This window comes from Osmia lignaria, chromosome 16 (genome assembly GCF_051020975.1).
Source record: "Osmia lignaria lignaria isolate PbOS001 chromosome 16, iyOsmLign1, whole genome shotgun sequence".
Taxonomy (NCBI): domain Eukaryota; kingdom Metazoa; phylum Arthropoda; class Insecta; order Hymenoptera; family Megachilidae; genus Osmia; species Osmia lignaria.
The window spans coordinates 1,060,659-1,087,885 of record NC_135047.1 but is presented as its reverse complement, the minus strand read 5'-3'; the positions used below and the strand labels follow the sequence as shown (position 1 = coordinate 1,087,885).

At 38.3% G+C, this 27,227-nt stretch overlaps 1 protein-coding gene across 2 annotated transcripts; it reads right to left on the bottom strand.

The window, feature by feature from the left end:
* Window positions 1–14,267: 14,267 nt before the first annotated feature.
* HisCl1 (Histamine-gated chloride channel subunit 1) lies at window positions 14,268–24,093 on the bottom strand. Of its 2 annotated transcripts, XM_034316742.2 has the most exons (9): window positions 23,555–24,093; window positions 23,181–23,256; window positions 22,481–22,726; window positions 19,888–20,065; window positions 19,549–19,775; window positions 18,657–18,739; window positions 18,277–18,588; window positions 16,623–16,828; window positions 14,268–15,314 (listed from the first exon to the last, which is right to left on the bottom strand). In XM_034316742.2, exons 2-9 carry the CDS (start codon window positions 23,252–23,254, stop codon window positions 15,138–15,140), a joined length of 1,503 nt encoding a protein of 500 aa, XP_034172633.1. In that variant the 5' UTR covers window positions 23,255–23,256; window positions 23,555–24,093; the 3' UTR covers window positions 14,268–15,137. The 2 variants fall into 2 exon arrangements, with proteins under 2 accessions (XP_034172633.1, XP_034172636.1); XM_034316745.2 differs by lacking the exon at window positions 22,481–22,726 and having other exon boundaries at window positions 23,555–24,090.
* Window positions 24,094–27,227: the final 3,134 nt, after the last annotated feature.

Below are 27,227 nucleotides of genomic sequence, written 5' to 3'. Positions count from 1 at the left end.
TTTTCATGCAAAGTATAATAAAATCATGGCGATAGACAATAGATAATTTCGGATAACTTATTAACCAACTAAGATCGGAAATCTTGAGAAGGGGGGAAAAAATTCTTGCTCCATTGTGTTTAGTGGGTTAACAAATTTTTTTTTTGCCACTTCCAGTCTGACCGGAAATGGCTGAAAAAGGGTTGGCTCTAGAGCGAATCTCGCTTTAGTTCGCTTTAGCTTGTTAATTAATTTATCGAAGTGAAATTGACAAAATGAATGGTATTAGATATCGACGAATTAGACGCAGACGGTAGGAGACACTAGCGGAGTATGTTATTTCCATCGTTGGCTTTTCTTTCCCGACTTACACGGCTATATAAGCTCGTCGTCAGCGGGACGAGCACTTTCGCGAAAGGCTTCACTTACACCCGGGAACACTCGACTCGACCAGCCGCTCTCTTTTTCCTGCTCTTCAGCCGCTCTCCGTTTTGCCAAGGGCTGCTCTTTGCCCAACAATCGGTTCTTTCTTCCCTTCGCGGCCTGACCGACTTTCAAAAGAAGCCTACTTCCCAGCCGCGAACTTCCACGGCTTCCTGAAACGTCGCCGAACAATGAGCCATCGCGATAGCATCGGTTCGAAGCAACGACCGAACAACACAGACACGTATCTTCCTTTCATTTTCACAATCGTTTATATTTCTATGTAAAATGATTAAAATGAACGAGCATTTCGATGATCTCTCTCAACCATCGCACGTTCAGATAGAAGAATCTTCACGAGTCAGCGAATCATCGACGATCAAGCACTTGGATTCATTTCTACAACAGCCATGTGCATACGGCACCGGAAGCCACTAGTAGCACAATCCTCTTTCATTTCAGTAACAAAAAAGAAAAGAAAAGAAAACGAGAAACAGATGTCGCCAGAAATGAAACCGAGGATCCTACAAAGCGATCGGAAAGGCGAACAAGGATCCACGACGTCCTCGAGGGGGACGGAAGCCGCTCGTTCTCGAAGAACAAAAATTCTATGGAACTAGAAACCGGAAGAGGAGCATCTCGACCGTGAACCTGGAATTGTTTGCCCCTTCGAGCACGAAGATTCGTTAATGCACGCACACGAGCCTGCACACTTTGTTCTTTCTGTTCGACACGAACAGGATCGATGAATTTTTAACCGACCTCTCGGATCGCGCCAGTTGTTTCTGAGAAATAAGAAATCATGGATGAAAGTTCAGTGAATGATATCGAAGAGATTCTATCGTTGATACTAGAGTTATAGAGAAGATTTTCCGATCGAACAGACGGGTTTTTCAATTTCGAACTCGTCACCAGAAAATGGAACGCGATTCGATGACTTCCGGGACAACTGGCGCGCGTTCCAGCGGTCTCTCGTTATTTCCGGGATTTCTGCGTGCCGATAAATCGACAGGAAACGACTGTAGTCACGAGGTGAACCAACGACACACTCGCTTTCTCCGATCATTTTCCAAACATTCTTGGAAACGTGCCAAGAAAGAAATAATTTACCTTTTTGCGGAGTACATACTTGGTTTCTCCGCTCATTGAAACAGTCTTTATTTAAAATTTTCATTTGAAAATGTAAATTGATGTAAAAGTGTCCGAAGAATGGAGATCTGGAGTGCTCGACTCTCTTTAAAAAACTTCTCGGAAACGTGCCAAGAAAGTAATACGAAGGTTGACTCTTTGTGTGAGCAATTGGGTATCCATTGAAGAATTAAGCTTTCTCTTTGCGTATTGTTTCGAAAGTTAGAAACCTCGAAAGCTAATTAATCAGCATCAAAATGTTGTATAATCAAAAAGGAATAATCTTTTGATTACAGTCGTCTCAGATCCTTTAGGTGTCCCAGGTATAGATGTAAGGAGTTGATTTTAAAAAAACGTCCTCACCACACAAATCATTTCGTGGAAAATTGAAAAATTGGAAAATTAATCGATCCCTGTGAAACGATGCAATTTCGAAAGAGTTTGTTTGCGCTAGATTCGTCTAGGTAAATGGTACACTTGTATATTTGTTATTAGTAGAGCTTAGAAATGTATCTTATCGTTAGGCATGAGCTTAATTAATGGCTGCAGTATTTTTCCTTTGAAAACACAAGTGAACCATGAACGGTCAATATTTTTATTTCAAATGCCTTGAAATTTTATAAAAATTTCAAATTTCGAATAATATTCCAGCATGATGACACTAGTCCACCCTCTCTACTAATAACAAGTACAAATGATCTAGCTGTGAAAGCGTCGAGATGTAAAATAAAAAGAAAGATGAAGACAGTGAAAAAATAATAAAGTTTTACGAGCGCGCTCGTAAATCGGCAAAGCAGTGAAACGAGAAGTGATTTTGGAGCTTGTATCTGAAGCGGGTCGCGGAATGATCGCGCGCGTTTGACAGGGACCCACGCGTACCTTACCTTGGTACTCTAAGTAAACGTAAGATGATGCCCTCGTTCTTTCAAAAACTCTCCGAAGTCCAGTTTCCGTTCTTTATTTCCTAGATTCTAGATAATAAACTATATCGATAAATCGAGCAACCGATTCTTATCGAACGGATCGATGCATTGCGTTGCATATTCTCTTTGTATCGGTTCGTTTCATTTCAAATTTCAAATAAAACAGGATAAGAATCGGTGTTTCAATAAAACTTTGCTCGTTGTAAATAATCGTGAATGGGGAGTCTCGTGTTGTCTGTAATTAACTTTGTAATTAAAACGATCTGACGAATGAACGCAAACAAAGAAAGAGAAAAAGGATATATATATATATATGCTATATTATAAAAACAAATAAAAAGAAAGAATATATATATACACATACACGTGAAGATATATTATACAGGTACACGTGAGCAGGTACCATTCGAAATACAGGTGATAGAACAAACACACATACAGACATATACAAATACACATAAACACTTGCAGCACCCTCGCGTCGCGCAATAAAATAAATTCTAAATCAACTTTCGAACTAGTATGCATGCCTGAGTGTGTGAGAGAAAAATATTGTTTCGAGGCATCGAGCCATTTTGTTTGAAAAAATAAAAAAGAAACACTTCTGTAGTTTTAACGAATCATGAAATGCGACTATTGCACAACGGAAGGGTTAATTTGAATTATCGCGACTGCTTACATTTGAAAAATTGCAAACAATCTTTTTCGATTATTATTTGAAGATAAATATTCTTTCAATCGAGAAATTGAAATGTCTTTTATCTTTGAAAAGAATCTCGAGCAATTTGTGCTTAAGAATTGACCGACTGATTAAACTTGTTTTCTTTTCGGTGAAACAAAAGAGAACGGAAGCACTGACTTTGAGAAAATGTTTCTCTTTTTTTCGCTCCATGAATTACTTCGTTTCTCCTCAAGCGTTGAATGCTTTTCATTAAAAAATTGATTGGTCCGTTCAACCTTCCGCCATCTCGTCGATGTTGTTCGAGAACTGATTTTTCTGCTCGCTTTATCAAACCTATTAGCTTGTAATTGCCACGAGTAAACGCAGCGACAAGATAGCGGTCAATTGAAGTCTGATAATCAGGTATCGATTGCATTTAATGGAAGGGCGTGAAATAGAATGTTTTAAATGTAAAGGAACAGTTGAAATATTGTTAATTTAATCTCTTCAGGGATTTCATTCAAATACATTTATCATAATATAGTATTTAATTTTAAATAAGCACAGATTTTTTAAATTTTATTATAAATCAGCTAATTTATATCGTTAATTATTATTACTCCGATCGATTCGATCCTGAAGAGATTAAATTTTGTACAGCTCGGTGCCTCGTTTATAGAAAAAGTCGTATACGCGAATCCAAACGAATGAAAAACAGAAAGATTATTATATAATATAATCGTAGAGATAATCGAGAGTAATGTGTCGGATCCTTTGTCGTCCAAACAGTTGCGATTTCGTCGCAAGATTGCGAATGAAAATTTGCGGTTAAGTAATCAAGTCTAATAAAAAGAAAAAAAAAGGAAGAATATTAAAATCGAACGCAGTTGCGAACTAAGGCTCGAACTTAATCCGGATTTCGATATCCATTTTCCCTACTTCTGCGAATTATTTCACAAACTATAACAATTATTTGTTTCTAGTAAGAGAAAGGAGGTTATTCGGGTTAAGTTTTTAAGCCAAGTTGCCTCTGCAAGTACGGAGTCATTGAAGAAGCGAATAAAGAAAAGAAAAGGAAGAAAGAAAAAAAACAGAAAGAAATTGTACGATGAAAATACAGCAGCGTGCGTGAGTTACTTCAAGATTAGTTGTTGAAACTAATTAGCCTCTGGTTGTTGGCGAGTAGTCGTGCCTTTGCTTCCGGTTCGCGATTCTTCGTGGATCTTCCTCGATCTTCGACTTCCAACTTCCTCGACGTTCCTGGTAATCAAATTACCTGGAAATTGTGCCGTTAATCGTTTTGTGCGCGGGTAATTCATCAGCTAATCGATTGGTCTTCGGCAAGCAATCTTAGGAGGATGAAAGAAAATAAAGAAAAGAAACGATAGCTCTTGCGAGCTTGGAAGAAATTTGAAAAATATCAGAGGATTGATATAACCGAGGGAAAATTTGGCAAAAATATTTTCCTACGTCCTGCAATTCTTTTTCTCGACGTGCACAAAGAGATAGGAGAAATGGAGGAAAGGATGGAGGAAAATAAGAAACGTCGGAGAATTGATTTTAATCGGCAGAAACTTTGCCAAAGATATTCTTCTCCATCCTGCGATTCTATTTCTCGACGTGTACGAGTAGGTAGAAATAGAGGAAGAGACGGAGGGAAATATTGGATACGGAAAAGGTTCGAGAGTGCAATTTTCGAGGTACGAAGGGAATGGAGGAATGATAGCCTCTTGGAAGCACGCGATACACCAGAGAAATATCATAGAATCGATGTTAATTGACAGAAAATTTGTCATTGATATTTTCTTCTATCTTGTAATTCTTTTCCTGGACGTGTACGAAGGACTTAGAATGAAAGGAGAAGATCGAGAGAGCACGCGATCGAAGGAAGCAAAGAACACGAATAACGAGTCTTTCAATTCACTAACGTACTGCCAATATTTCCGATGCGACGCGTTATAACTTTAATAAGGGTTTAAGGCAAAGCGAAGGGGTAGTGGTGAATAGGTTCGTCTCTTTCTCAGATATCCTGACAAAGGACTTTCCTGTGATGCTTCCGGTGGGACTTGACTCAGAGAGTTTGGCTTCTCTTGAACGTAAAATACGAGTATTTTATTGTATAGGAAGAGCCATGATCATTTTCATGAAATTTTTAACACCCTGGAACATTGTAGAAATTTCAATTTATCATATACCATCGATACAATTATTATTCGTAATTTAAACGAGAGGTTTCTTTTCTACAAATTGCCAATACACAAATAGAAAGAAATCAATTTCAATTAATTCTAAACCATTATCTATTTTCCTGTGGGTGTTCGTTTACTTTTCTCCGTGGACAAGAGAAACCAACCCTAGAGAAGAGAAGCGTTTTATTTCACCACTATAGAACAATGCAGTGGCAATGGTCATTTTACCTCCGTTTTTTCTCGTGGGAAAGTCGATGAATCAACGCGGAAAAGCTTGAATTCGTGTTCGGGTTCGATCGATTCGAGCCTCTGTTTTCACTTTGTTTCATCGTCGATTAAAAGCTGCACACCCTCCGTTCGTCCCTTCGCCCGCCGTTTACGCCCTGGTTGCTTTTCGCATCGTGAAAGGAAAAGCAAGCGATCCTTTTCTAACGAGGACACCGTCCACAGCACCTGTGCGAGCGTACCAGGATCGACGAATTTTCCTGACACGCTCGGTAGTAATTGCGATTCACGGTGTTCGACAGGGAAACACGAGGGATTTTCAAAATTTCCACCACGTTTTTCACAATTTCCGACTTTCCCAACGAATTTTCACTCTCGGAGATTCATACAATGGATATCATATCGAAAATATTAATATGGATATAAGATTGAGTAGAAGACGCATTAATTTCCCTAAGAAAAAAGAAAAGGACAGTCGGTACTTATCCTATCTTGGAATTTTGGAGATCCCTTTCCTGATAATTAAATAATTACGTGATGCTGATCGTGGCGTGCGTCATCGAATGACGATTTAAATCTCACATTCTGGATAACAGATTATCGCCGATGTCGAGGATCGACGGATCTCTGTGCAATCTTCTGCACGTAAACAGGACTTCTCTCGTCAAAATCCCTTTGTTATTTGTATATTTTCTTAATCGATTCGCGAGAGACGAGAGTAAGCTCGTCGCTTTACCCTTTCGAGCTGTCACAGTGACGATATCTGTAATTGTCTCTAATTGTCCCCCGTTGAATCGATTTGAATCTTGAAAATTTCGACACTGCATCGACCGATGTTAGAGTAACTATTAGAATTAAACTTATGATAAAAGTAGATCGTACGCGTGTTTCGATGACAAATCGCTGAACTTTCGAAAGGGAAGCGACGGGCTAGATTTTGTGCAAGATATCGCGTCGAGGGTTGTGAAGAGACACTCTAGAGCAGACTTTTTCAGGAGCATCCTCTATCTTACCTTCGTTTAACCCTTTTCTGATCGGTCACGTATTCTACCCATGCAAATTGAACCTTAACACTTTAACTGCCACGCTAAAGCCATTGAAAATTTCATTAAGCATTAATTTTGTCTTCACAAATCTTATGTACATTATCTTTAAAATACTCCATTATATTTTTGTCCATATTTTCAAGTAACTAATACGAGTATTTGCAATTAGGTAAGTCAAAGAATTCCTAATAATATGATTGATGGATTCTTATTGAAATTTATGCTTGGCAGTGAAAGTGTTAATCAGAGCAGTAATCTTCTGCCTTCTACAAGAACACCAGTATATCAGACCAATAGTCTATTAACCTTTCCCTACGTTTCTCCTCTACACAGAGATGTCCCCAATCACCCCTAATTAGACGAAAGTGCGTGAAACACTCTATTCATGGAATAGTCTGCTCTAAAGGATGATATACATCTGGTTGTTGCGTGAATCCTCTCGGAAACGCCTAGTTTCCGATGCACTAATCTAGGTTTGTAAGCGGACACCAGGAGAATTGTCTGTTACGCTCTTAAGGAAGGCTCTTCGGAGGGAATTACGCACCGTCTATCGATCGTATTTGGCAATAACAATATTTTTAATCGTAAACTGTAAAAAAAGAGAAAGAGAAAACAGAGGTATATATATATATATATATATAGATATATATACATACGTAAAAACGTGGACGAAGAAAAGAAGTTTTAGTGGGGATGAAGAGGTTTTATCGACAGCGGTGAACCGCCGCGGCCGGCACGTTGTAACGAGTACACCTGATAGATGTATTATAACTAGGAAACGGGGTGAAGACGTTTTAGCCAGTGGTGTTGTCCGTCTTCGGTAGCTTCCACGCCTTACTCAAAAAAGTGAAAAATAAATTCAAATTCGTATTTAAGATCTCTCGGTGTCTTTCATTCTGTTTGCTAACCAATTTTTTCATTTTTTTGCGACACTCTTTTTGTAGTAGAAACATTTTATTTTCCAATGTTTCCACGTGTATCGGATCAGTAATTCGATATACAACCAGCAAATATATCACGTTAAATTGATATTTGCTATCGCAATAAAGCAGCGTTTATCATTTATCGTTGACACTCGGCGTTCCGATACGCCAATACACCGATGCATCGATACATCGATACAGCTTGGCATTTACATATCGAGGGTAAGTTGCCAAACTCTCCAATGGCATAGTGAAAGAAAACACCGGGCCACGAAATTAATTGGTGTTTGTTGAACGGTAGGGCGGAAAATCGATTGGTGTTTGTTACGCGTGTACATGAACAGGACGTGCTCGTTACCCGGTGGACGGCTTAAACGGGACACTATGGTGTTTGCAGATCGACAATTTATTACTAGATCGTGTACATTGGTTTCTGTCACTTTTTCGAAGACCGCTTAGGTTGTTTCATCTTCAGATCGCCGCACAGTGGTCCAGAACTGAAACTTAGCTGTTCAGGCTTTGAAATGAACAGAATAATCCGTAATTTCTTAAGTAATGGGATTTATTATGTATTATAATTAAATGTCAAAAATATTTTTTATAAACAAAAGTAAAAATAATTGTTATAAACTGTTGTAAGCGATAATAATAATCTATTATTGCAAAAATCTGCTATTTAATGTTAATTATCTAATGTAGAACTTTATAGTAGCCTTTCGACGCATCACGCAATTCCGGCGATGGCTACGCTTTAAAAAATAATAATTTTCGTCATGCCGTGATTTTGCAATGATTATATAGGATATTCGATAACAGGTGAGAGGTTTTTTAAGGGGTGATTCTAGGGATCAAAATAAGACGAAAATCAAGAATGACGAATTAGCGTTTGCGGCTTTGTTTTCCAGTAATGAACGTTTAAAAATTCGAGTAAAAAGCGCCTGAAACCTGCAACCAGCCTAGCACCGACGACTGAACGTCAGGTCAGCAGGGGCGAGTACAGTCATAACCAAAAATCATTGAATAGTAGAAACTTACTTCGTGCTATTCTGTTCCTCGGTACTGCAGCATTCGGCTTTCTCTTCTTGGTTATGACTGTACCTACCCCTGCTGACCTGACGTTCAGTCGTCGGTGCTGGGCAGGTTGCAGGTTTTAGGCGCTTTTTACTCGAATTTTTAAACGTTAATTACTAGAAAACAAAGCTGCAAATGCTATTTCGTCATTCTTGATTTTCGTCTTATTTTGATCCCTAGAATCACCCCTTAAAAAATCTCCCACCTGTTGTCGAATCCTGTATAGGGAAAAGTGTGATTCTTTTTAGTCCATTAAGTATTATAGACAAATACCCTGCATTTGCAAAAAAAAATAAACAGGAAATATATAAATATACTTTGCAGGGTGTCAATAAGAACAAAGTTAAATTTTCCGATGAAAAATCTTGTTCTAATTACAATCATTAATTTTCATTAATGTCACCGTTTTCAAAAGTGGTGAACATTTGAAAAGCTAAATACATTTGATGAACATCGATATGAAAAAATCGTTTTTTTAGCAAATTAACAGCTAATTCTTCGATCTGCACCACTGTGCGGCGTGCCACAACTGCGCCGGTCAAGGACGCTGATAGGAAAGAAAATGGCTCGGACTTTTCCCAAATTATTTAGAATAAATCGTGAATTTTATATTTTTCTTGTAGAAGATTCAGCAGAAAATAATTGAAGGTACAGACGTTGTAAATGATTCGAAATTGCAATAGATTTCCATGCATTTGATGATCAATTGCTCGGTTTAGGAATGACGACAGTCGGACCTTAACGAGATCCCTTCATTTGCTTAATTAACTATCGACTTTCCGTCGGCAATCTTGTTAACGAGAAATCCGTCGATCGTTAATAGATAATGCAGCGAGTCAGAACAGACAGTGAAATAATGATTCTACTCCCGGACACAATAGACAAAGATATTCGGTTCGAGTTTGTTCGTCACGATCGAAATTATTCGGTAATTACTAGGCCGTGATTCGACTCGAACAATATAGTAGGTAGGAATTTCAACTACGTCAAGAATAAAGTCGAATCGGGAAGCGTTTTAATTAAAACCGTATTCGGGAATCAAAGAAGAAAAAGAAGAAGATGCAAACGCTCCTATTATCGACGATTCTACGTCAAAGAGAGTATTTCGTAAAAATATTATTCGACACGGTAACCCAGTTCGAATTCACCGGTATAGAAGGCTGGTGATCATTCGTGGAATACTTGGACGAAATTAGCAAACGGGGGATCTCCATTGATTTACGACCTACAATCGCCGACGAAGATTTGATTGCCCCGGGTGCAGAAAGGCGTTCTAATTATCGTGCTGCTGTACACACACGTTGCGCGTTTCACGCTGTTTCCAGATGAATTTAGGACAAACGCAGACAAATTGCTGCTTTGAGCTCGCTTCGTTCAACTTGAAGCAAGTATGACGAACATCGAAGCTACATTTTCAGGTAATAGTGAATCGCAACTTTTCCTATTACTATCACCGTCTAGTTAAATGAGCATTTATGTCTAATTTTCATATGATAGAGGCGATTAACCCCTTCCTGCTATAACTTTTTCGATAGTTATGTTTGTCGGAGCTAATTATTCATTGCTCTGAAATATCATGCATAGATAGTATTCAACGATCCTTGGCTGAGCAAATTATAATTAGAATTCAACTGAAAATTCAACCCATTTGTATCCGCACACGATGATTGCCAATTATCATCGACCGCGGGATAATATGCAATGTTCACTTATTATCAGCCGCGGAATATTCCGCGATCGGCGATATTCTTCTAGATCATTTATAAAAGATTACCATATTAATCCTTTGCGGACGAATATCACCGCACAAGCAACGTCACATTTCTATTCACTAGGTCGAATGTCGCCTCAAAGGCGGCAAAAAATAATTTCATTATCTATACCGGGGGTAGTCAATTTTTATACCTCCCGTCCACTTTTGTATCTCTGTTAGTAGTAGAATCTTTTAACCGCCCACCGGCTCCACAGTAATGGTGATTTATAAAGTAGGGAAGTAACTTTACTTGTAATAAAGGAAGTAAAATTTCCATTTCAATGTTTTTAAAAAGTCAATTAAATTAAAAAAAAGGAAAGTGCCACAGTATCGGACAAAACCCCGCGTCCACCATGAAAGCTGAAAAGTACTAGTGGGCGGTAGGGACCAGGTTGACTACCACTGATCTTTATCGTCATTGGGTATATTTTCCTAATCTGGCAATACTAACCCTTTGAGTATATTTAACGCTTCAGTACATAATATCGCTTTATGCAAAAAGTCCTCAACTGCAAAGGGTTAATTAAAAAAATTATACGACCCCCGGTCGTGTTACAACCGCTCCGTACTCCGGGTAGCACTTTCTCCATCTCATTTTTTATTAATAACTTTAATATTACTTTTCGTGAAACGATACTGCTGGAGTTCAATAATGTCGGATACCCATATAAGATTTTCGTATAAAACATTTTGCAGTAAATGTTATAGTTTTTGCGTAATCGTCGCTCAAAGTCAAATTACCATTTTTGACCCCGATCTCCCCTACGGTGAGACGGGCTGACTGTTAATTGAACGTCTTAGATGAATAACACTTGTAGCATATTCAGAGTTAGTTCTAAAAGTACTAGCCAAATTTAACACATTCGAAGTGTAAGTTACATCAAGAGTGTGACTCGATATTATAGGGTAAAGGGTTAGAAATGCTAGGCGTCGATGCAGTGAAAGCACTAGAGATAAGAAGGGGCGTGCGAAGAGAAGAAAACAAAAGGAAAATCGACAGAGGCATATAATTTCAAGCTTGCCATGGAGACGGGCCAACGGAAGAGATTAAGGGGTGAATTCGAGAAGGAGGGGTTAAATCGTTGAAACGCGAGCGTGCACAAAGGGTGCCGACTGAAAGCTTGTCCGCGTAAACAGAGAAATAGAAAAGAAGAGAGGAAAGTATCTTCATCTTGGCTTGACAAAGCCTCTCTCATGATAAAATGCTATGATTAAAAACTCTCTCGCCTACCGCACCGGACCCGTGCTTTTTGTACACGTACACGTCTGCTCTATTTGAAGTATTGTAGTCTTGGTTTTGGTAGAGGGGTTGAGTCACCCTTTTAGCGTTCCGTCACTCTAGTCTGCGCCACCCTCTCCGAGTAAAAGCTACCTACCGGATGGCTACACAGACGCTGTGAAAGAACGGAGAAAGACGGGGAAAATTTTCAAGAGGAGAAAGAGAGGAACAGAGAAATAGAAGTAGACAGACAGGTGGCAGTTGGATCGGTCTGCAAAGCAGCGTTTTCAAGGAATAAAACGACCTCAAGTGGTGGCCGAAAACAGATTGCCCGAGGAGAAAAGCTGTCGGAAAAATTATTATCGTTACCGTCGTCCAAAACGTGGCCGAGGAAAAAATAGAAAGAAAAAGCAATGAAATGAAATGAAATTAAATTGAATTAAATGAAAGGAGAGTCAGATCGTATCAAAGATGCTAGAAGAAAACATGGTTAAATCCGTTTATATACTCTTTTAAAGTGCTTTTTATAGGGTATTTTAAAGTTAAATGATCCAATTTCCTGTTACATTAACAATAGAGGAGAAGGTACACATATGAGATAGGGTAGAAATGTGAAATACCAAGATTTAACGCCGCATTGAAAATTGTAACAATGATTGTATATTAAGTATTACGACGAGAAAAATTCTCCCTCATAACACCATTGAAGAGTAGAACCTGGGTCATTCATGAGCCAAACTTACAAAACATATATAAGGGTATTAACCTAAAGTAAAAATATGTAATTTTTAAATGAAAGAGTTTTATATATTGGGAAAATAATTTTTGAAGAAATAGTGTAAAATTTAGAAAATAAAATACGAAACTGAATTAAAATTGGGCTCTCTGTATGGTTCACCATCCGAGGGTTAATAAATGCTTTAGCTTTTGGCCGCAATAGAAAGTTTCTATGCGTGCTTCTTAAAGTGAAATTTACTTTGGTGAATTTTAAGAAAGCAAAACCGGTAAGTTATATTATAATAATGATACATGAGGTATTTGTTTTGATTATAATAAACAATAATAGATAGTGAAATAACAAATTGGTAGAAATATGAGATGTTTGATTCGTAGCAATATGAGACCACATTTTTAAATTTATTACTAAATAATAAAATGAACATATAAAATATTCATATTTTACGATTTCGTTCAATGATAGTTGTCTTATTATATTTTATGTCCTATTCTATCTTAATTTTATAACTTTATTTTTCTCAAAAGTAACATTGTCTCATATTACTATTCGAATTAGCCCAAAGCCATAAATTAGAAAAAATGAAAAAAATAACAGATGTCTTAAAAAGTCTATAATATTCATATTTATCAAGCTTATTCCACATAAAATCCCTCAAATTTGTATGTTTAATTTTTCTATTTATGCCTATTCTGAGACACTCTACATTTAAAAATAAAATGGATATCCCATATTTGTACCCTCTCCTCTATACGTAAGCACAACAGTGTTACGCTGAAAGTTTTGAGAATCACATCTATGATTGCTTAAAGAAAAATCACTGTTCAATCTTCGAGCACAGTTAACAACTTTGCTCAACTTTAGCTCTTCAGAGATGGTGTTGTCTCCAACAACTTCCATACGCGATCTTATGCATACTTTCTCAAAGCTTTCAGTGTTAAACCGGTTTAGAAGGGTAGCGAAGAAAGCCTGTTGAAAACTTATTAAAAGGGAATCGTTCTACGTTTATTATTAAAGAGATAAGAGTAGAGAGTGCGGAAGAACTGACGACGATAACGACGACGACGACGACGACGACGACGACGCGTTGTTTTAATTAAGCAGCAGAGGGAGAAAGTGGAACATCTTTTTCGAGGCAACGTTCTGTCACCTAGAAACCAAGCCACCCATTCGACCGCGTCACAATTACGCCAACTTACGTGTGGATTTAATTATTCTCCACAAGCAACCGGAGCAACCGTGTTCGTTCCAATTAATTACTGCTGGTCGTTTACCGGCAAACAAAATGTGTCGCGATTCAAAGAGGATGCTAGCAGGAGAAATAACGTCACCCTTTGTCGATCACCAATTGTATTCTCTCTCGTTAACTGTGGCCTTCTTTACCATATCTCTGCTATGTAAATGATCCAGTTTGTGCAAGGATGACTTAAGTTTTTGCTTTTTAATCCTTCCAAACGAATGATGTGTATAGGAGTACAGGAGATTCCAAAATAAGTAGTACAACTCAGAAAATGATGATCCTACGTTCTTTAACACTAGAACTACCAAAGGGGTCAAAACGACTAGTTTCCATTTTCTTATTTTAAATTATAAATTTTATCGAGGTATTTTTATTGAAATGTACGTTGACTTAATTTTTTAACTTAACTTTATTTTTAACTTAAAAATAAATGTACATGAAACGTCGGTGGTTCTAGTGTTAAATGGCACCATATAATCTTGTCCGTGTTCATTAGATGTTACCAAACGGTGCAGCAGAAAAGTTAAACAAGAGTAAAAAAGTATTTACTTTCTCGATCTCAGGAAACAGATCTTCCAGTTCCCTTTCCTTTCGTAGTTACTTCACTTTCTACTCGGCAATTTGACAGTTAAATTGATTATAAGACGAATTCAACAGCCAGATCGAATTTTCCATGATGGTAAGTCAAATTTCTGCAAGAATTTCGAGCGCAGCTGTTAATTTTGCGGCACTTAAAGTAACTTAGAGACTCTCCAAGCTGAAACTTTCACGACTTTAGAGAGCTTTCAGTGGTTTCAGCGAGCAGGTTTCATCGATCCGGTGGCAGGAAGAAGAGGGGACAAAAGTCAGGAAACCACGATTCACGCAAGCCAGAATTCTCTCGAACGAATAAATGAACTGTTTCTGAAAACTTGACGTCTCTTTCATTACCCTGTCTACAAGTTTGTTTCTTAGTCACAGTTTACTTAAGTTCACTAGATATTTTAGTACTCCTTTTATTTGCACTTAGAATCTGCGATCTCATATAACGAACGAATGGGTAGACAGAGATTCTTTTTTTTTTTTCTTGTTCAAAATATTACAGCGACAATACGTTTCAGAAATCAATCTACGTGTCTTCGGATCGGGTGAGTACATTTGATCAATCGATATATTATAATACATTTTTTGTGGAACCTTAACACCTTCGAGACCGACGATGAATCCTATTTTTTATACTTTATACGACTCATAATTACAGTCATGATTAAATTGCTACCCTCTGGATATCGTTTTACGATAATTATCTGCCCTCGAACGTGTTAACGCGACTTAATCAGTAAATACTTATCGTTAATTAAATTAATGTACGACCGTATTCGACGGTGCTTGTTTTCTATATATAAAAGGCATTGAAAATTTTTCTAGCAAACTTTCTCTCGTAGAAAAACCATCCAATTCGTTCGAATCTTTGTTAACTGCGATACTTATTTTCTATTTACTTGATTCTAGGATGAAATTAATTTTCCGAATGAATGAAAATATCATCGAGCAGCAGTTAACAAAGTTCGAACGAAGCCCTTTGACGATTTTCATCTTTCTTCTCACTTCTGTTCCTTTCATCAAAGGAAACTGGTCCATCTTATAGGAAGGTGCTCCAATAGACGACATTCAAGATGAGAAAAGAAAACGGAAAAAAGAATCTGGAGAACTTGTCGATGTAAATCGCAGTCGCCCGACCCTGACAGCAGGTGTCGTATTGAACGGTCGCAGGTCTCACCGGACTTCTGCTTCTCTCGGAATCATTCCTCATCGGCGTCTGTTAACAAAATGGCGGGTTAATTACCTAATTAACCAATTAAAATAATATTTGTATTTGCACAGGTGTATTTTAAGTAGAAAGCTCTCGGTCGCCGAAAATGTTCGATCCGTTTGCTTTCTCGTTTTCCGTTTACAGAAGCGGAAGCATGAAGAATTTAAAGGGATTCCGTGGTAAATTTACGCCAGACCGAGCCCGTTAATTAGACCTGCATCTGTACACGTTACAAACGGCCTCGTTTTCATATTAACGCGTTAATGATTAGCCGCGGAGATGTTTGCTTTACGACAAAAAATCGACAGTTACTCTTGGGAATCTTTTTGGCATCTCTGCCTTTAAGCTAGTGAAATTAAAAAACCAAGGGTGTCGTATGTTACCAGCTCCGCAGGATGTTCTGAAACTTCCGTTCAAGCTTGTATTACCTCTGCTAAACTGTTCCATTTCGTTTTTCTAAAGTCACTATAGAAACTTCTCCGTTTTTAGGCAAACAAAGTGCACTTTTTTTCTCGACTGCATTGAGTTTACTAGCAGAAACCTGGAATTCAGCCACGTTTCCATCAATGTTAGCTATTCATTAATACCCTGGTCCAGCGTTCAGAAACGCTTAACCCTACTAATTGTAAGTTCGAGATGTATAATTCCCTGTGGCTGAATGGGAAACGAGAGCATGCCACGGTTTCGTGAATTATGCCGGTTGCCAATGAAAACGGGACCACCGTTTCTCTACCCTTTGTGCAACCCTTTTCCGTAAATTTTCCTCTTTTCTTTTCTCTACTCGAGCCTGAGATATAGGTTCTTCGTCTTCCATGTTCATCGCTAGGTCATTCACGTGGGTCAATTAACCCTTTGCGGTTCGAGTGTGCCTCCCATGCGCAAACCCAATTAACTATCTTAAGTAATCTAACTAGTAACCCAATTAAATATTGTATAATATCTGGGAAGCTTGAAAAATCTGGCCAAAGGACAGCTTAAGACAGATATTACCATAAGCCTCGTTTAAGTACTCGACACTTTGATGGTCGGATATTTCATCTTAGATTTTCTTCTTTGTACAAATTAATTTTGTGCCTTTTCTTCATTTTAATTAAAGATTTATTTTTAAACAGCTATAATAATTCCAATTATTGTTATTATGTCGTCTTGTCACTTTTCAAATGTTCAAAACCGCGAGAAAATATTAATTAAGAAGGCGTAATAATAAAGACACCGAATTAATTTGTACACCTGATACATTTCGCAAGCTACAGAATGATGAATTTTCAAATCAGATAATGGGTGGAATGAAAAGTAGAAAAGGAAATGTCGTACTTTGAACTCGTCGATGGCCTCCCTGAGATCTTCGTCAGAATATCCTTTCATGGCTTTGGTGGCCACAGGACCCATGTAGTTGTTCACTACGGCAAACTCCATCAGGGATAGGAACACGAACACGCTGCAAGAGGACATCCAAACGTCGATGGCTTTCACGTAGGAAACCGGTGGCAGTGATTGCTGGGACTGCGTGTTCTGAGTGGCTGTGGACAGAGAGGAGGATCGTTTCTCGGTCAGTAGTTAAGTTCGACTTCTTCGATTCCCTGTTCGTCCCTATGCTAATATTGAATCATCGCATCGACGCACGCCTACGTAACGCTTTCCCAATTGCGTCATACCCGCTAGTCGCATTGCTATTTCACTTGTCCCGTGACGATTATTCCATTAAATCATTTCATCGAATTCCTCTGGTGTAGAGGAGAAGGTACGAATATGAAATAGGGTAGAAATATGAGATATCAAGATTTAAACCCCTGCGCAGTATTGATTTTTTTAAACAAAGATTGTATATCAAGTATTACGACGAGTAAAATTCTCTCCCATAACATTCTTGATGGATATCATTGTTTTATTTAACAAACGTTTTACCTTTTGGCCGTGCTTCTTAAAGTGAAATTTACTTTGGTCTATTTTCTGAATTTTAAAAAAGCAAAACGAGTAAGTTGTACTATAATCAAAGAATCATTATGGTAAATAATAATGGACAAATTAGTAGAAATATGAGATGGTTGATTCGTAGCAATATGAGACCACACTTTTAAATTTATTACTAAATAATAAAATGAACATATGAACAGATAAAATGTTCATATTTTACGATAAAAGATTCTCTGAAGATTGTTAAGGCGAATTGTGGATTTAATCCCTATCATGCCACTTATGGGCAAAATTCAATTGTCCATAAACAATAAAATAAATGTTTCATTCAATTGTGGTTGTCTTATTGTATTTGATGATCTGTTATGTTTCATTTATCCTTATTAATGTTCTGGCTTAGTTTCATAACTTTAATTGTCTCATAATATTGGTAGGGGAGATTAGGGCAAGTTGATATAGGGGCAGATTGATACAATGACACTTTCTGGACGATTATGGCTAGGTATCTGAAATTCATTCGTCAACTGTTGTTTACGATGGAATTTACGTCTATGTTTAGAGGCGTTGATAATTGTTATTAAATTTTTCTCGTTTCTACAACAGCAAAGTAAATATTCAGGTTGGCTTTTCATTTTGTCTGGAGATGGATTATATAGAATATTATATTATAAATTATTGTAATTTAAACCCAACCGAGCCACGTATTTTCCTTTCCAAAGAAAATGAAGAAAGTCGTATCTTATTGTTAGCATCGATAAATGTATAACGATAACACGTTGAACACCACAGTGAAAGCTCTAATTACTAAGAATAGTAATAATTAATTGACAAATTTCAAATTTCAAGCTTTCTATTTGCCATTATTTGTACCATATCAATATTACCAAAAATAATATTTTTCTATTGTTTTCTTTTAATTATTCAGGCATGTGTAAGTTGCGGGGCCTGTCACCGGTGACCCCCATGACGTTCAACGCGTTGAAAAGAATCTCATCGTTTTAGAAATGTTCGATTTTGAAAGACTACGAGAAAATCTGAATCTGTACTAGCTTACCGAGGGTCAGCAGTGACGTCACTCCGAGAGTGACCCGAGCGGGGATCGCCTCGGGTTTGATCCAGAACGCGATCCAGGACATGACCACGATCAGCGCGGACGGTATATACGTATGGAAGAGGTGATAGCCGAGACGACGACGCAGATTGAACACTATTTGAATGCACGTGAAGTTCCCGGTCGAGTATTCGATCGTGCAGTCGGTCGTGTAATTGTTCGAAATGTCCAACTGCGGCAGCTCGATCTCTGGATTCACCACCAATGGATCCGTCATGTTCCATATGAACACCAGGTCCTGCGTTGTGTGTGACACTGGAAATCGGAAATGATCGTAACAGTTGAAAATTGGAACGAAGAGATTTTACAGGTAGCACACGTACAACTTTCGATCATCATTGAGCAAATCTGAGTATCGTGTGGATAAGACTCAAACTTCATCGCGCAGGAAAGAACGAGGGTCAATCTGAAATAAGAAATAACAATTTATAAACAAGTTGGTTCGATTTAATATCGAATGGACCAGAGGTAGTCAACCTTTTTATGATTTATAAAGTAGGGAAGTAACTTTACTTGTAGTAAAGGAAGTAAAATTTCCATTTCAATGTTTTTAAAAAATTAACTAACCCTTAAATGCATGATTTTTTAATTTTTTACCGAAAAAATCTATTGTATGTAGATTATTATATAAGTTTATGCAAAAATACAAAAAAAAAATGATTAGCCAATCCTCATCAATCCTCTTTCTTAAAAATTTTAAAATTTATTAATTCATTAAAATTTTTAATTAATATTTTATTTTGATTTGAATTTCTTTTATTTCATCAATAAAACCTTAATTCTAATATTAATATAAAATTTTTAAACAATAATACAAAAATAATTGTATATTTTATTAGTTTTTCCCATCGTGGATCATCAAATTAATATACAAGTTCCCCTAAAACTTTATATAACCGCCATATTTTATAATTTTAATGTTTTACATTTAATAACTAAATATTTAATCCTAGTTCTATCTAGGATTACCCATACCCCATAAGGTTTTAATTTTTTTTGAAAAATGGATTGCTTCAAAAATGATACACCATGCAAACATAAATAATATCGTTAAAGACAGTGTTTCGTTTTTGAGACACTATGCACTTAAGGGTTAAATTAAAAAAAAGGAAAGTGCCCTCCCGCCCACCATGGAAGCTGAAACGCCCACTAGTGGGCGGTAGGGACCAGATTGACTACCACTGGAATGGACTATAATTTCGTTGTACTTCTTACTTAGACATGTAAAGTAGAGTCTTGTCATGATAGAGCCAAAGATAATGATTCGGTATCGACATCTCATGGAAGGTGACCTTCTTCGCGTTCTTGAAGAAGCAGTCAGGCCTCCAGATATTGTGCAGCCAGTCAACGTCCAATATTCTATACTCTTCGGACATGTTCTCCGGAAGTCGAAGTCTCGAATCCCGCCAACTCTGTGCCAGAAATATGTCAGCAACGTACGTCTGAAAATCGTAAACGATGCGAGTCCGCGCGTTTCATTTCATCCGACCTGTGCCTCCCACGCTATCCCACGCCATCAGGGATTTAATTGGATAGCGTTTATAGAGAAATTACCATAGACTCCTCGTTTATGGAGTCGAGACTGAGCACGGTGACATGGAAGTAGACGATAGTAGGCTGCCCCAAGAACTTCGGCGCCCTGTGCTTGTCGTACTGCTTCGGATTCAATGGTAGGATGTCTCTCAGTGACAAAGAGGCCTCCTTCCTGCCGTACTCCTCGAGATCCGACTCCCTGGAAGAAAGCAGAAGCGAGGAGAAGCGAGGCTGACGGGGCTAACGGGGCTAACTCGTCAATTCCCTGCCCGTTGTTTGTCGCGAACCAGAATTTGCCCGCCATTAGAATACTGTAATTGAGAAATTTATTCCCGTAGGATAACGTGCTTCCACACGATCCTACCATATTCTTGCCGATCTTTCGTTCGAATCTGTCCACCTATCCATCTATATACAATATGATATTTAGCTTCTATTCAGAATAATATCACGTACTTGAAATTTAATTAAAGAAGCATTGCCATAACTTATGTCCCGTTGTCTGCAAACGATCTCGTTTTCTCACCTCTGATGTTAAATTTACTTTCGTCAGTAGGCGACAATTCATAATAGCTACTTGTACATTTATAGAATATGGTAATCAAGAAGGTTTCGTGTTTCTAAAACAACCCCCATTCTTTTTTCGGAGTACTTTCTTCGTATTCTTCCACGTTGCAGGTTTCTTTTTGCATTATTTTCGTCCGTATTATAATAGCTACTTGTTTATGTATAGAATATGGTAATGAGGCCAGAAAGCACTGGATGTTTTTCACGCATTACTGTTTTATTCAATTCTGTCGAGTCTAATCAAATAGCTAACAAGAGGCGTGTCTGTTGTCGAGAATATTAAACGTTAACTTTCGATCGAGACCCTTATATAGGGTTATTCAAATTGAGTGTCACATCTTCAAATTGAAATAAAACGGAAAATATTTGATTTTTGTATAGTTACTTTATTTTAATACAGTCTATTTTATGACATTAATTATGAAGAACAATATCATTCAACAGTCCTTCTCCGCTTTTTTTTTGCGAGCTTGATACGTTTGACCAAATTTAACGAACGAGTAATCTATCACGAGGAGGAGACACCAATTGCCACCAAGATCGGATGATTTAACACCATTAGATTCTTTTTATGGGGTTTATGGAAAGTGAAGTTTACGCCAATAATTCAAAGACTATTGATGAAATTGAATTCCACTTGTGTAAAAATATAATGAAAAATTGGGTGAAATGCATCAGGCTCGTGAAAAAAGCCGAGGAGGACATTTAAATAATAATGTCATAAAATAGACTTTGTATTAAAATAAAGTAACTGTACAAAAATCAAGTATTTTGCGTTTTATTTAAATTTAAAGATGTGACACTCAATTTGGATAACTCTATATTTAATCCTTTGCCCTGTAGTATCGAGTCACACTCGTGACGCAACTTGTTCAAATGCGTCAAAATTTACCTGGTAAATCTAAATTAAACGATTATAATTTTGAGTTTAATTCTAATTACAATTTGCTCAGTCAACGATCGTTGATATTTCAATTTTCTTAATTTGTTTTAAAATTCAAGCAATCAATTGTTAATTCCGATTGACGTAACTATTGCAAAAATCATAGGAGAAGGGGTTAATTATTAATTTCGATAGAATTGCGGTCGATGTCGCAAATGAGCAAATATCGAGAGCAGCCGGTGTAAAGGAAGTCCACGAACGGTGGCGAGCGAGTCTAAAATATTGCCGCGATTCCGATGAAACAGCAATATCGCGGAAGCCATAATAGGTCTTCGTGCTTGGCACACCTTTAAGTCCGGCCGAGATACGTGTGTTCCTTACATGCGGACATTTTAATATGCTAACCTACGACCTCCGGATCCGGTTTCCCCAAGAATTTCCACTTTCCTTCGCCGCAATTCACCCCTCCATCCTACGCTGATTTATAGGTGGCTCGATTTTGTCGCGTTAACTCGATTTCAACCCGAGACAATCCAGAAGATTCGATCCAATTCGATATTCGATGCTTTGGATTTACTCGAATGGTACATTTAACGTTTCAAAAATTCATTTCTAAGCGTGATTTATTCTTCCAACTTGTGAAAATCAAACTGCACGTAGTTTCGAGCGATTGCTGGTTTTGAACTGGTGGAAAAATGAATCATAGCGGATTATTATATTAGGGTGGCAAAGGTGGTCGCGATTGACGTCCGTTTAGCCAGGGCGAACGACTCGAGTGGGCTACTATGATGTGAAACGAGAAGCGCGTCGCGGCGCGGCGCCTTCTAGCGCCGTGAAACCTGCCAAGCCGATAAGCTATGACAAGACTTTCAGCAATTTCCTTTCAGTTTCCTCCAAATTGATTATCAAACATTCGTTTCTTCTGTTTTTATCAACCCTTTCGCTATGAAAAATCAATATTCTCAACCACTCAACCACTTTACTACCTGTTTGAAAACAATTTAGAGTTTTAGTATTTTTCCATAACGAAAGGGTTAAACAATCACAGTACAATTTACGGAGTCTCGAAGAAGTTTTCTTACAATTGGTAAGAAGTTGATGAAATATAATTGTTAAGGCTCGTAGAAACTTTTTTTAATGGATGTCGATCATTTGGTGCGTTACCTTTCGATCTTCGGAAAGAATCGGTACCCACGCTTTCTCGCCGAAAGTCGAAACGTACTGGACGATAGGCTATCGACCTTAATATGCCAGCCTTCGACCTCCGTGGAAAGTACCGGTTCGCATATTTCCTCGCTGAAACTCGACACAGTCGCGGGTGATGCTTGGGCAGCTTGTACCGTCGCCAGCTTTTGCAACGAGAACGAATTCATCGCGTCCATCTTCGACTCGATTCTCCTCTCCGGAGTACTTTCGATTTTATTTAGAAAATTTCAAGTCATTCAAAATTATTTCAACAAATTCACCTTCGATCGATCCTTTCGATATTCCAATTACCTTAACATTAATATTATTTATGAAAGTTTTAAAGTGATCGGCCATCGAAAGGGTCGACCGCGAAGGAAATCTCGAAACTCGTCACGTTCCAGCGACGGTATGTTCGTTCTTTTTTTTTTTTTTTACAACTAGGCCACGGAATCGTCCTCGAGATCGCGTTATCCAGCGATCGAAAGAGACAGAGACAGAATAAGCAAACGATACAAGTAGAGAGGCACCAGAGAAATCTTTTCGATCGATCGACAACGATGATCGACTCGGGCCAATTAATCGCGGGAAACCTCCTCTCCGCCTTCGATCAAGGCTAATCTCGAGTGTTCTATTCCGATCGCGAGCTTTTAGCTTCCAAACAAGTTCGCCTACTCACGGAAAATGTAGGGCCGCCATGTCAAAGAGCGTGTACAGGTAGCAGCATAGGATCACCAGAGATTGCCTCGTCATTCCTGAAACAAACGTGTCCTCTAAAACGGTGTCGTTCAAGTCGCGGATGGAACGATGCAAAATAGAAATTGCAATGCCGAGGAGAAATCGAGAAATTTCAGGAAAAACGTCGACCTTTCAAAAACTATTTTAAAACTAATTGCCGAAGGAAAACGACTGAAGGCTAAAATGTCGAGTAGATAAGTTCTAAGGAGCAGAATCCGCTAGTGGACCTACTAATCTAAGACTAGCAATCATACGCGTGCTTGAAACACGTTGGAGAAGAGAAAATCCATCGACGAGACACCGAAACAGACTCACCGATCAGCTGTACATTCTATCGTTGCGATCCTCTTTGTCGAATGCAGCAACTGTCGCAGCCGGATCCCGTGGAACCCCTCCTGGAACCAGCCCAGAGTCCCTTATCACGATAGTACAGAGCCAGCTTATCGGCCCAGTAGCCACATCCGCCGGAAGGTCCCTCGAATATCCATCAAACCACGCCCGCCTGGATCGTGGTACGCGACTGGATTTCTAACCACTTTGGTCCCCGAATAATCATCGGTCCCCAAAGGGTGCTACCACTCGTAGAGTAGCCAGCGTTCAGTACAGATGATGACGACGAGTGGGAAGCATCGGGCGGTAGTTTTGAAAATCGTGATCCAGATCACTTCCCGTGCTGTTCCGTTGCACTGGTAAATTTCGATTTCACGATTCGTCGAAAGGAGGAGAAACCTGTACGAGGATCGGGGACACGACGCGGCTCTTATCGGCGAAAGGTTGATTCGCCACTCGGCCACTGGCCACTGTCGGGGCTTGCTGGTTCTGTAAACCACCCTGCTGTCGGTCGCTGCCTCTAAGCCAATTTGCCTATCGACTAACTGATTAAGCCCTACTCTCTTTCATCGTTGTGGACGTCCATGGTATAACTTATACGCTTATACAGGGTGTTCGAGCGTTAACGATCATCGCGATTTTTCAAACACTTCCGGTATTCTTATTCCTAGAAAACGTGGACGAACTCTCTTGAAACCTCTGGGACCTGTGTACTCGGCATTTTATCGATGGATCAGTTAAAAACCGTAATAAAAATTTCGTTGGCATAAAAGCGTGGATCAACGCCATGGTATCCTCCAATTTTTAATTCGATTCATTAACGAGCAAATAATGAAATAATACGATTTAGTGAAAACAGATGATTTGAGAATAAAATTTGCAATTAAAGATGGTGGAATTATCGAAGGCTCTGCTCATTCTTTGCTACTATAATAGAAGAACTGGTTCATTTACTCGTATAGTGGGTGGATTCTTCGCGTCCGTACAGCGCAAACTAGTGTGTGTGTGTGTGTGTGTGTGTTATTGGATGCACATATACCTAGCCATACGTGGCCAGACCAGCCTATGGCATACATATTGACTCTATCGAGTGTACATGCGAGTATCGATAGCCTGTCTGTTTAATGAGATTCACTGGAGGCGAAAGCAGAAACAAAGAAGGTTTTCGATGCAAATTCAATCGATCGATCTTGCAGGATCGAAGATTTCAACGATTGTTCGCGATTAATTGGCAGCATCGTTGGCCAACCCCTGTAACGATTATCGAAGTCAATTCTAGAAGAGTTTAATGGTCGAAAGGAAGAGTCTTTCTCCCTTTTAAAAGAAAGAATAGAGTCTTATAATAAGAGTCTTAGGAGAGCTTCCAAGCGATTGAAACTTATTAAACCTTTGCTTTATCATTATTTTTCTTATCACTTTAATTAGAATTAAAACTATAGGTAATTTAATTAGAGCCTTTTTAATTATTCTTAGGCAATTTTTAATTTAAAAATACTTCTGGTCTGTCGTTCGATTTCCTAGAGGCAGTGTTAAAAATAGTCCATTCTCGAAAGGTGAATCACGATTCGAAAATGGTGAATCAAAAAAACATATTTTTAACTCCGTGTATCGTGTTCACCGCGACTTTGTTTCACTTCCGTCTGCTCCATTTGCCGCGCGACGCGGCCGTAAACAGAGAACAGCTTCCGTGGGCTCTTTGAAAAAATCCGTAATTATAAAATGTGTCTACTCCGTGTGATCGTGTTAGGTGAAAAATCGTTATCTATTCTAATAGAAAATTCTACAGAGGACCAGGTCACACGATTATTCCGTTTAATGAACTAGCAAACATTCTGATTAGTCACCCTCTCTAATCGCCTTTAAAGCGAAGCTTAATTATCGTCCCTTTGAAGTGATCTACCTTACGATTGACGGCGGGGGGAGGGAAAAAAGTAAGGGTTCTTTATGTTTGTTTAGCTTGTCAAGAAATGCAATGGAATAATGCCACGCATAGGGTGTAAGAAGAAGGAAACCGGCGAGCAAACGTGCTCGTCGCTCGTCTAACCCCCTCGAATCCAATTATTCGACGATGCGAGTGTTTTGACAGTTCGCACGCTTAAACGTGCCAGGGTGCCAGCAGCTGATGTTCGTTGCTGGAAATATACTTTTAAATCCTCTCTTCGCTCAGCAAGCAGCCGAGGGGTAAGTGGGGTTAAGCTGGCCTAGTCGTGAGGTCGCATCAAATACAATGGTAAGAGGGATGCTACCAGGTTATGCTTCTACTGCTCGGTTCATAAGTTCTACGATGACCACTAATGTCTGTACACCCACAGTGGTTCGGAAAGCGATAATTTTTCAACTTCAATTTTATAATGACATTTTTTTTAGAACGAATTAACCACTTATTAGAGCTTTGAAATTCGCACACCTTTCCATTCTTAGATAATTTTTTGATCAGATATAATATTATGTAGTAAAAATCATGAAATTTTATGCGAAAGTAATTATTTTAATTACTTTTTATAGTACATCAAAATATAGGTTTTTAGGCTGTTATACAGGGTGTTGAAAAATTCCCTGAAAACCTCTACACCGTTGGATAGATCATGAAAAATCGAAGCGAAAAGTTCTGTAGCATTTTTCGATGGGATCAGTAGTTTAGCCACATTTCGTTGTTGAAAATTGAAAAATTGACCAATTAGCGCGCAGCTTGAGTGGCAAGACCCGCGGAGTAGGAGACTAGACTCCTCTGCCACCGCCGAGACACGCCGAGCAGTGACTACTGATGTAGAAGACTGGACATGGCTTTGTTTTCGAGGAGTCATGATTTAGGGGGTTCCAAACACCCCCAGATGAGATTAGATCTGCATGACCTCCTGATTGCCACCCTCACGTCAATTAATTTGACAAAAAGAGGGAAAAATTAAATGAAATGAAATTAAATCTGCATGCAGAGACCAGTCATTCCGACTGACATCTGAAATGATCCAATTTTCACTCCTTTTGATTCTATTTTTTTGAAACTGAACAATTATTATTGTAATTGTTTGACAAATGCACTTTGGTAAATAAATCATTTGAAAAAAGCAACTGAGTTATTATTTAATTTACCCAATTTCATTTCTGAGTTATTTATTTAATGCTGGTAATTTCTTTTCTCAGGTATTTATTTAATTGTCTTAAATTCTTCTATCATTATTCAATGTACTTAACTTCATTTCTCAATTATTTATATATAAAACAACTGTTTGATCTTTAATAAATTACAAACCGAATATAAAGTAATTACTTCCCAATATGAGAAGTTTAATCTAGAACAAGGTGCGACCTCTTCAGTCTTATAGCGACCGCCGAGGGGTGCGGATCAACCTATCAAAGATACATACAATACATACTTCTAATGTTTCTTCGGAGTTTATTTAATTTACTTTATTTATTTTTTACGCTTATTAACAAGCTCATCAAAGAAGAATGAAATTTATGATTTCTCTATTCTGGAACTCGGCCGACCACCCCCTTTATTTATTATTTTATCCTTCCTTATGTGCCCCGCCTCACTTTTCCAGTTATTTACTATTTTATCCTCCTTTATGGGTCAAACCCACGCCTCCTAATTATTTATTATTTTATTTCTCTTTATGGGCCTCGCGGGGTACCACCCTTCCGAGTTATTGTTTAT